This window comes from Garra rufa, chromosome 25 (genome assembly GCF_049309525.1).
Source record: "Garra rufa chromosome 25, GarRuf1.0, whole genome shotgun sequence".
NCBI lineage: Eukaryota > Metazoa > Chordata > Actinopteri > Cypriniformes > Cyprinidae > Garra > Garra rufa.
The window spans coordinates 27751871-27763745 of NC_133385.1; the positions used below are offsets into that span (position 1 = coordinate 27751871).

Below are 11875 nucleotides of genomic sequence, written 5' to 3' on the forward strand. Positions count from 1 at the left end.
TTATTTATCTGTCCGTCCATCCATCCACTGTCTGTCCATCTCTCTATAGATAGATAGATAGTATCTATCTGTCCATCCATCCGTCAGTCTATTTATCTGTCCGTCCGTCTATCACTTATTTATCTTTCTGTTTATCCATCCATCTGTCCATCCGTCCATCAGTCTATTTATTTATCTATCTATTCATCTGTCCATCCATCTGAATGTCATTTATCTACTCATCTGTCCGTCCATCCGTCTATCTATCTATCTGTCCGTCTGTCTATCTATCTATCTATCTATCTATCTGTCCGTCTGTCTATCTACCTACAGTGGCATGCAAAAGTTTGGGAACCCCTTGCAGAATCTGTGAAAATGTGAATAATTTTAACAAAATAAGAGAGATCATACAAAATGCATGTTACTTTTTTTTTTTTTTTTTTTTTTACATAGTTTTATTTAGCTGATGCTCCAGAATGAAACTCTTTTGAACAGGATGAAGAATTTTTCTTATCTTGCTGAAATGTAGTACTGCCCTTCAGAAGCAACAGAAGACACTTGCATGTTTCCCGAAAGGCAAATTAAATACAATTTACCTTGATCTTCAATGCATCATGTTTCCTTCTGCAGCATCAGTAAATGTTTGAACCCTTTTTGATAGTTGTGTTTGAGTCCCTCAGTTGTCCTCAGTGTGAACAGATGGATCTCAAAATCATACAGTCACTGCTGAAAATGTTCAAATATGCCAAAAATACTGGAAAACTGAAGAATCTACAGGATTCCTGGAGGATTTTTCTGAAGAACAGTGGTCAGTTTAACTGTTCAGAACAAACAAGGGATTCATGAACAACTATCACTAAACAAAAAAACAGTGGTACATCTATTCAAAGAGTCAAAATACAGACTTGTTATTTATTTATTTTATTTAAAAAGAAAAACTGCAATTCCATTAATATGAAAAAGTTACTGAGAAGTAGAATATGTTTTAATCTCAATGACATAGATTATGCCATAACAAACATTATTATATAGCACTGTAACTGAAAATGATACAAAACTAGCAAACTATATTTTTAAACAAGCATCTCTGGATATTCGCTTAAGTAAATTCAGCACCATCCAAGAGAAATTTGTCACTGATGAGAAAGAATAAATTTTTTCTTCGTTCCCAAATAACAATTTGTTCTATTTCATTCCCAAATGCATGATGGTCCGGTATGGTCCAGGGCCTCCCCATAATCCCCTTAATTTGAGAAAGAGAAACAAAATAAGAAGAGAAAAAAAATGAACATCAAACTTGTAATCAGAAGGGTAAGCTGTGTACAGTACATGACCAGGACTTACTTGAGAAGTCCATGCCAATACAAATGAGGCATGATATCAGCTTTCATGTGGTACATGACCCTGCTCTCTTTACTCTGGTCCACAGGGAAGGTCTCCAGCGGCTGCTGATCATAATCAAATTCTGCCAACATCACGGTGTTGTAGCTGGTAACCAGTGGGCAGGAGGTGTAGCCATCATACTGCAACATACACAAAACAATTAGTATTTAACATGAATAATTATTATTCAATATTTTATTTGAAAAGATAAAATGGTAAATATGTATTCGTATATCCACAATTTAATTAATTGATTTATGAAAGTATGTATTGTTTACACACATATGAATGTACCTCCTGTGTAGTTATATAAGGAAAACAGATATTTTTGGAACAGCATGACTGTAATAGGCATGCATAATGTGCCTACTATTAATATTTGCAGTATGTGTAGGACAACCACATGATCCACAGTACCACATATGTCAAACTATTCAGTAAACAGCACACTGGAATAACTATCCAACAATGCACTGGACTTCATTTTCCCTTAACACTGTGACAAATGAACCAGAGTGTCAGACACAATTTTTTGCATCATCTTGACTAAACACAGAAGTAGTTTTTGTTAACACTGCGCCCCCTAGTGGTGCACATTTGTGCAACACAGTAAATAAGGTTGCAGTAGTAAACAACCTAGCACTTCCACAGTGGTAAACCACAATAATGTTTATCCTTAAACATACTTACTGTCTTATCTGGCGTCTGTTTCTTCAGAATTCTGCTGACAGTTCGGTCGAGCACTGCAGACTGCGCAGCTGTAGAAGATTATAGTCAAAGATGATTTCAGTAAAACAAGTACTAACAGCTCTTTCACCAGCAAAATCAGCTCAGGAATTGGAAAGTAATTACAAATTAATGGTGGGAAATTACTGAAGCAGATGTGTGATGAGTACTGAAAACTAGGTAGAACAGGGACTTTCACAGAAAAACTTTGGAAAATTTTGGATTAGAAGAGTTTTTTCAGTGTTTTACCTACTGCTGCTGCCGTTTTGGATGTGGGTAGATTGGTGCAGTCTCCGATACCAAATACATTGGCGTACGTCTTATGCTGAAGGGTGCTCTTATTTACATCCAGCCAGCCGCCCTCATCTTCCAGCAAGGAGCCTTTCAGGACTGCAGGTGGTCCCATTGGAGGGGTAACGTGGATCATCTCATACTATGACCAAAATGAAGGGTACGTGAGACACTCAAACTATTTAATTTAACGATCTAATTTAACAATGGCTACCTTGTAAACCTCTGTCTCCCCAGGTTTGTCCAGATTCTCAAAAACAGCCTCTTGTTTGTCAGCCCTGACCTCGATGAGGTTGTGCCTGAGGTTTACGTTAATGTCCCGCTTCTTTACAATCTCCCACAAGGCATCAGAATATTTCTTGACTCCAAACAGCACTGGTAAGGAGGTGTTGTAGATAATGTTGGCTTTGCACCTTTTTCCTGTCTAAAAAAATAAACATTGCTTAAAAATATTGTCAATTCTTTGAAATATATTGTGGCAGTACCCTGGTACAGTGATGGAATTCCATGACTTTTTTTGGATAAAAGTATCATGCTATTACTATATTTTTAGACTTATATGATGGTGAAACCATGATTTTTGGACAAATATCATGATAAACCCATGTTTTTATCATGGTGACACCAATTAAGTTGGAAATGTATCATTGCAATACTGTGTTTTGTGGACACAAACAATGGTAATACCATGTTTTTTGGACATATATCATGGTAATACCATATTTTATAGACAGAAAAAGAGGTAATTCCATGTTTTTTGGCCATATGTCATGGTAATACCATATTTTAGGGACAGAAACAGAGGTAATACCATGTTTTTTGGCCATATGTCATGGTAATACCATATTTTATGGACAGAAACAGAGGTAATACCATGTTTTTTGGCCATATGTCATGGTAATACCATATTTTATGGACAGAAACAGAGGTAATACCATGTTTTTTGGCCATACGTCACGGTAATACCATATTTTATAGACAGAAACAGAGGTAATACCATGTTTTTTGGCCATACTTCACGGTAATACCATATTTTATAGACAGAAACAGATGTAATACCATGTTTTTTGGACATATATCATGGTAAAACAATATATTTTGGACATGTATCATGGCAATACCATGCTTTGTGGATATAAACACGGGTACTTACATATTTATTGGCCATATATCATACTAACAACATGTTTATCCAAAAGGTCATGGTATTACCATCATACATGTCCAAAAACATGGTGTTACTATGATATATGCCCAATAAACACGCATGTTTATGTACACATAACATGGTATTGCCATGATACATGTTCAAAATACATGGTGTTACCACAATATATGGTCAAAAACATGTGTTATTCTTTTAAATGTCCAAAAATATGGTATTACCATAGTACATGTCCTCAGTATGTGGTGTTACCATGATATATGGCCAAAAAACATTGTATTACCTTTGTTTATGTCTACAAAACATGGTATTACAATGGTACATGTCCAAAATATATGGTTTAACCATGATATTTGGCCCCAAAAAAATGGTATTACCCATGTTTGTGTCCACAAAATACTTGGTATTATCCAAAAAATATGGTTTTATCATGATATTTATCCACAAATCATGGTATTACCATCATATACGTCCAAAAACATTGTGTTACTATGATATATGTTTAATAAACGCACCAGTACCCTTGTTTATGTCCACATAACATGGTATTACCATTATACACGTCCAAAATACATGGTGTTACCACGGAATATAGTCAAAAACATGGAAATGTACTTTTTAGTGTCCAAAAATATGGTATCACAATAATAAATGTTCACAATATGTGGTGTTACCATGATATATGGTCAAAAAATGGTATTACCTTTGTTTCTGTCCACAAAATAGGGCATTACAATGGTATATGTGCAAAATAAATGGTGTTACCATGGTATATGGCCAAAGAAAATAGGGTATTACCCTTGTTCGGGTCCACAAAATATGATATTGTAAAGATACATGTCCAAAAAGTCATGGCATTACCATCATACATGTCCAAAAACATGGTATTACCATTGTTTTTGCCCACAAAATATGGTATTACCATTGTTTGTGTCCACAAAAAAACAGTATTACTATGGTACATGCTGTTACCATGATGTATGGCCAAATCATGGTATTACCTATATTTCTATCTAAAAAATATTATATTACCATGGTACATGTCCAAAATAAATGGTGTTACCATGATATATGGCCAAAAAAAACCATGGGATTACCCGTTTGTGCCCACAAAACATGGTATTGTAATGATACATGTTTAAAATACATGGTGTTACCATGAAATATGCCAAATCAACACACATGTATCCTTGTTTATGTCCATATAACATGGTATTGCCATGTTGCATGTCCAAAATACGTGCTGTTATTGTGATATATGGCCAAATCATGGTATTACATTTATTTCTATCTATAAAATATGGTATTACCATGGCACATATGTCCAAAAAGTCCTGACATTACCATCGTACATGTCCAAAAACATGGTGTTACCATTGTTTCTGCCCACAAAATATGGTATTACCATTGTTTGTGTTTCACGGTTCATGGTTTCATAATGATATTTGTACAAAAATCATAGTATTACCACTATACATGTCCAAAATACTCGGTGTGACCATGATATATGACCAAAAAACATGGTTTTATAATGATATTTGTCCACAAATCATGGTATTACCACTATATGTGTCCAAAATACTTGGTGTCACCATGATATATGAAAAAAACATGGTTTTATAATGATATTTGTCCACAAATCATGGTATTACCACTATATGTGTCCAACATACTTGGTGTCGCCATGATATATGACCAAAAAACATGGTTTTACAATGATATTTGTCCACAAATCAAGGTTTTACCACTATACATGTCCAAAATACTTGGTGTCACCATGATATATGACCAAAAAACATGGTTTTATAATATTTGTCCACAAATCATGGTATTACCACTATATATGTCCAAAATACATGGTGTCACCATGATATATGACCAAAAAACATGGTTTTATAATTATATTTGTCCAATATCATGGTATTACCACTATATGTGTCCAAAATACTTGGTGTCACCATGATATATGAACAAAAAACATGGTTTTATAATTATATTTGTCCAATATCATGGTATTACCACTATACGTGTCCAAAATACTTGGTGTCACCATAATATATGACAAAAAACATGGTTTTCAAATGATATCCGTCCAAAAATCATGGTATTACCACTATACATGTCCAAAATACTCGGTGTGACCATGATATATGACCAAAAAACATGGTTTTATAATGATATTTGTCCACAAATCATGGTATTACCACTATATGTGTCCAAAATACTTGGTGTCACCATGATATATGACCAAAAAACATGGTTTTATAATGATATTTGTCCACAAATCATGGTATTACCACTACATGTGTCCAAAATACTTGGTGTCACCATGATATATGAACAAAAACATGGTTTTATAATGATATTTGTCCACAAATCATGGTATTACCACTATACATGTCCAACATACTTGGTGTCACCATGATATATGACCAAAAAACATGGTTTTATAATGATATTTGTCCACAAATCATGGTATTACCACTATACATGTCCAAAATACTTGGTGTCACCATGATATATGAACAAAAACATGGTTTTATAATGATATTTGTCCACAAATCATGGTATTACCACTATACATGTCCAACATACTTGGTGTCACCATGATATATGACCAAAAAACATGGTTTTATAATGATATTTGTCCACAAATCATGGTATTACCACTATATGTGTCCAAAATACTTGGTGTCACCATAATATATGACAAAAAAAACATGGTTTTATAATGATATTTGTCCAAAAATCATGGTATTACCACTATACATGTCCAAAATACTTGGTGTCACCATGAAATATGAACAAAAACATGGTTTTATAATGATATTTGTCCAAAAATCATGGTATTACCACAATACATGTCCCAAATTACTTGGTGTCATCATGATATATGACCAAAAAACATGGTTTTATAATGATATTTGTCCAAAAATCATGGTATTACCACTATACATGTCCAAAATACTTGGTGTCACCATGATATATGACCAAAAAACATGGTTTTATAATGATATTTGTCCAAAAATCATGGTATTACCACTATACATATCCAAAATTACTTGGTGTCACCATGATATATGACCAAAAAACATGGTTTTATAATGATATTTGTCCAAAAATCATGGTATTACCACTATACATGTCCAAAATACTTGGTGTCACCATGATATATGACCAAAAAACATGGTTTTATAATGATATTTGTCCAAAAATCATGGTATTACCACTATACATGTCCAAAATACTTGGTGTCACCATGATATATGACCAAAAAACATGATTTTATAATGATATTTGTACAAATATCACGGTATTACCACTATACATGTCCAAAATACTTGGTGTCACCATGATATATGACCAAAAAACATGGTTTTATAATGATATTTGTCCAAAAATCACGGTATTACCACTATACATGTCCAAAATACTTGGTATCAACATGATATATGACCAAAAAACATGGTTTTATAACGATATTTGTCCAAAAATCATGGTATTGCCACTATACATGTCCAAAACCATGGTGTTACTATGATATATGCCCAATAAACACACACATACCCTTGTTTATGTACACATGGTAACATGGTATTGCCATGATACATGTCCAAAATACATGTTGTTATCATGACATATGGCCAAAACATGGTATTACCTCTGTTTCTGTCGACAAAAAGTGGTATCACCTTGGTACGTCCAAAATATATTGTTTTACCATGATATATGTAAGAAAATACATATAATAAATAGTATTACCATGATATATGGCCCAAAAACATGGTATTACCCTTGTTCGTGTCCACAAAACACGATATTGTCATGAGTCATATATCCAAAATAATTGGTGTTACCATGATATATGCCCACAAACAAAAGTTTTGTAAGTGTATGTGCGAAGCACATTATATTTATACATAAAATCATGATTGTAACCAAGATTTCAATGATTAAGAATAAAACCTTTCTCAGGAAGGCATCAGAGAGGTACATGATTTTCTGTGGAGCTCCTCCACATTTGATTGGAGTGTTTGGGTAGGTGAACAACGCATTGCCCTCCTTAAAGTTCCTCAAGGCATTCCACGTCTTTTCCACAGTTTTCACAGAGTAGTTTGAACCGATTTTGGGATGTTCAAACCCTTCGGGCAGGCCCTTGATCTGTAATTAGCAGAAGGAAATCAATTGGATTGACAACTTTGAGAAGAAAATCCCATCAGACCTCTGATTTTTAACTCTGGGTTTAATAACCTAGAGTTATCTTGTTCCATGTTTGCACTGTAAAAACAGGTACAGATAGAGTTTCTTTACAAATATAGTGTCATGTTAAGTATGAGCATAAAATCCAAACACATTATTTAACTTTGTTATCAGGTAGACAAATGCAATTAATATTACATTAAGACAGGAAACTAATGTGGCAATAAATGTGCCAATAAAACCACACCCACACTGTTAATAATAAATCTCCATAATAAATCAAAACATTCACTACATACAGTAAGTTTCACAGTATGCATATGAAAGTGGAAAAGCAATTTAGTCTATATTAATAACATTCGTAACATACCTTTTCATAATGCAGCTGAAGACCAAGAGCTACAATCAGATAATCATAGGAAATCTAAAAAAATTAAATTAAAAAAAAATAAAGCTGGGTTGAGTTTGATTTTAGTGAGCGTTCCAGATCATATGGCAATTTAACAATAATATCATCATCTTCCTGTTTTGCAACATGTTCTAGTTACTTCAAACTTTTTATCAGCTACGATTACTTTATAATGACACACCTTCATGATTCAATATAATGTGCAATGTCCTATTACGCAACATTACTGACACCATAAAATGTCCCAGCAATTTCAAAGCACTTCCTATTTCAAAAGACTCTTTCAATACTAATCCTATGCAGAAAAGCCTTGCTCTTTCACAACACATCACACTCTGAGACACATTAACAGTATAATTATCAACCTAAATACCTTTTTCCCACAGTCAGTGTGGACAGTGTTGTTCTTCGGATCAAATTCGGCCACTTTGGACTTGACCCACGTCACCCCTGATGGTATCACGCTCGATGTTGATCGTCCAGAGGATGCAACACTTTTAGCCCCTGCGCCGACTAACGTCCATATCGGCTGATAGTAATGCACCTGAAGTCAAAAGTGCAGAGTGCATCTGTCATGCTCATCAAGACTGCATTTATTTGTTAAAAAATACAGTAAAAACACTAATATTATGAGATATTATTACAATTTAAAATAATCGTTTTCTATTTTGATATATTAGAAAATGTAATTTATTTCTGTGATGCAAAGCTGAATTTTTGTCACATGATCCTTCAGACCCCGAAAACATTTGAATGAGAGTGTACATGTCCACACACTGAACATACACTAAACAGAACTTGTTAAACCTGAATCCCAACATGTGACGTACGTGACGCCTCAAGAACAGCCAGGAACAATGGGGGTCTCTTAAAGGGGCGGTACAGCTAAAAATGGTCTGCTGCAGCATACCTCACTAGGCTCCACGATGGCAACGTTTTGCGCGCCGACCTTTCTTTTCATGCGTGCGGCCATCGCTATGCCACCACTCCCGCCCCCGAGCACGAGAACTTTGTAGTGGTCCTTAGCAGCCAACCCAGAGCTGGTGTGAATTTGCGAGTTCATGATAGAGAAAACTCTGCAGTACTGTCTGGACAGCAGCAGCTGTGGGTGTAACTGGCCTGCCATGGTGTGTGCTTCTGTAAGGAAACCAAAGAAGGAAAATATGTAAACAAGTTATAGCCAGAAATAATTTGTGCAACGACCACAGAGCATAATAAAAAAATGGATATACACTATCATTTAAAAGTTTGAAAGTATGATTTTTAATGTTTTTAAAGTCTTTCCTGCTCTTTGAGGCTGTATTCATTTGATTAAAAATACTAAAAAAACAATAATATTGTGAAATATTGTTGCAATTTAAAATAGTGGTTTTCTATTTTAATATACTTTAAAATATAATTTATTCCTGTCATGCAAAGCTGAATTTTCAGCATCATTATTTTACTTTAAGTGTCACATGATCCTTCAGAAATCATTCTAATATGCTGATTTATTATCAATGTTGGAAACAGTTGTGATACTGGAAGCTGTGATACTTTTTTCAGGATTCTTTGATGAATAAAATGTTAAAAAAGAACAGCATTTATTTAAAATAGAACTATTTTGTAACAATATAGTCTATCGTTTCAAAATTTGGGGTCAGTATTTTTTTTCTTTCTTTGAAAGAAATTAATAATTTTATTCAGCAAGTATGTGTTAAATGAATAAAAAGTGATAGAAAAGATTCATATTTTGAATACATGCAGTTCTTTTTAACCTTTTATTCATCGAAAAATCATGAAAAAAGAATCACATGTTCCAAAAAAATAGTAAGCATCACTGTTTCTAACACTGATAATAAATCAGCATATTAGAATGATTTCTGAAGGATCGTGTGACACCGAAGATCGGAGTAATGATGCTGAAAATTCAGCTTTGATCACAGGAATAAATACTTTTTTAAGGTTTATTAAAACACAATTATACAAAAAAAATTACTTTTAAATTGCAATAATATTTCACAATATTACCGTTTTTCTTTTCAGAAAAGACTTCTAAAACATTACTGATTCCAAACTTTTGAACAGCAGTGTAGATAAAAAAAAATTTTTTATGTAGAATTGCAAGATTTAAATGTAGAATTCTGACCTTTTTTTGCTAGTTTACATCTCAAAATTCAGATTTTTACTTTCAGAATTGTAAGCAAAAAATTGAAAGAATTTCAATTTTTTTGTTAGTTATGACTGGCAGACCAAACTAGACTTTGACTAAGCTGGTTAACCACAGTTAGGCAACAAAGTTGGTTAACCATAGCTGCTGATTTTTCTCTTAGAACACTTTTCATCGAGAATGTAAAAAAAATTATAAAATAAAGCCATTTTTATGCCAACAGCAACAAAAGCACAGACTGCCACATGAAATATTTTTTTAAATAAATAAAATGATTTCAGTTTGAGCCACACACATATACATAAATTTGTATCTCCACACATGCATAACATTTTAAATGTCATAAAATTTAACTTTACCAAACAGCCCTTTATCGTTGTTCCCAAAATCACAAGACTACTGTGACCCTACTAAAGGGTCTAATTAAAGACCCTACTACTTGCATGTATCTACTCACCTTCTCAGAACAGTCCTCTGTGTGTTGAAAGAGAGTCCTTGTGTGTGTTTGAGGAAACACTGTGGTTCTTTCTTACATACCGTAGTCAAGAACATACTTCCTATCATTTCTACACAACACATCTGACAAACTTAAGCTGAGTCATGATACCTGGCAATTTTATGTGGATGTGGTTCAAAACCTATTGAGCTGCCTACCTAGACAACATTTTGGGCTGCCTACCTAGACAACATTTTGGGCTGCCTACCTAGACAACATTTTGGGCATTATTGTGTTACCTAAACAGCATTTTTATGTCTCCAATGCTTCCTAGGCATTTTGAACAACACTGTGTCTAACACCAAACAGTCGTTTTTGCAGCCATATGCCCCAAAATGTTTTCTAGCTAGCTGGTTGTGAAGGACACTGTATTATCAATGTCAATACAGACTATTCTTGCTCTGTATCCACAGTAATAACAATTAAGCATAGAAATGCAACTGACTACATAATATGTTTGACGCCTGCGATGTTTATTGTTACATTTAATGTTACAGTTTGCGGTAGGCTATTTACAGTAGGCTACCATTGCAGATAGCTGTTTGTATACACGATATAACAATGAATAATTCCCATATGCACGATTATAACAGCAAATCCTTATTTCTGACACATGTTAAACACTGAATTCGAGTGAAAAAAGATCTAACCAGAGTCAAAGCGATGTTCGTGACAGACCTGTAGCTTGTGCAATGCTCGTTGTACAGTAGAGCTGTGGTTTGTTTTCCTGGTTCAGCTTGTTTGGACTTTATGGTTCTTCTGTCATCAACGCTGCGTGCTGGTGCAATTTGGACCTGTCATAAATCTTTATTTTGACTAATTAGGATTTTATAGCACTCCACACGTTTTTTAAGGTGGTAGATACGTACTTTGCAGGCACGTACACCACGAGCAAAGGGAAGTTAGTTTCATGCCGTTGTATTTGTCCAGAAGATGTCGCCATTGCATTTCCCTCAAGGCTCCTCGGCTGCTGTATTTATAATACATAATTGATATAATTGATACGTGACATAATTGCTGGCTGAATTACAGCACTCATTATACTAAACACAAATAAAATTATTATATATATATATA

The 11875-nt window shown here is 34.1% G+C and overlaps 1 protein-coding gene across 3 annotated transcripts; it reads right to left on the reverse strand.

Annotated features, from left to right (window-relative positions):
• Positions 1–909: 909 nt before the first annotated feature.
• On the reverse strand, positions 910–11702 carry sqor (sulfide quinone oxidoreductase). 3 transcript variants are annotated; one of them, XM_073831919.1, is made up of 10 exons: positions 11477–11702; positions 9064–9290; positions 8527–8697; positions 8115–8168; positions 7511–7705; positions 2594–2803; positions 2338–2521; positions 2053–2120; positions 1324–1502; positions 910–1222 (listed from the first exon to the last, which is right to left on the reverse strand). In XM_073831919.1, exons 2-10 carry the CDS (start codon positions 9277–9279, stop codon positions 1165–1167), a joined length of 1335 nt encoding a protein of 444 aa, XP_073688020.1. In that variant the 5' UTR covers positions 9280–9290; positions 11477–11702; the 3' UTR covers positions 910–1164. The 3 variants fall into 3 exon arrangements, with proteins under 3 accessions (XP_073688020.1, XP_073688022.1, XP_073688021.1); XM_073831921.1 differs by having other exon boundaries at positions 11449–11702; XM_073831920.1 differs by lacking the exon at positions 11477–11702 and adding an exon at positions 10760–11409.
• Positions 11703–11875: the final 173 nt, after the last annotated feature.

What these genes read in the sequence shown, in the direction of transcription:
- sqor (XM_073831919.1), bottom strand. Translation starts at nt 9,279, where the DNA reads ATGGCAGGCCAGTTACACCCACAGCTGCTGCTGTCCAGACAGTACTGC. An exon ending in TTCAGCTGCATTATGAAAAG is followed by an intron (nt 7,706 to 8,114) that starts GTATGTTACGAA and finishes TGCTAATTACAG; the next exon opens with ATCAAGGGCCTGCCCGAAGG. An exon ending in GGGAGACAGAGGTTTACAAG is followed by an intron (nt 2,522 to 2,593) that starts GTAGCCATTGTT and finishes TTTTGGTCATAG; the next exon opens with TATGAGATGATCCACGTTAC.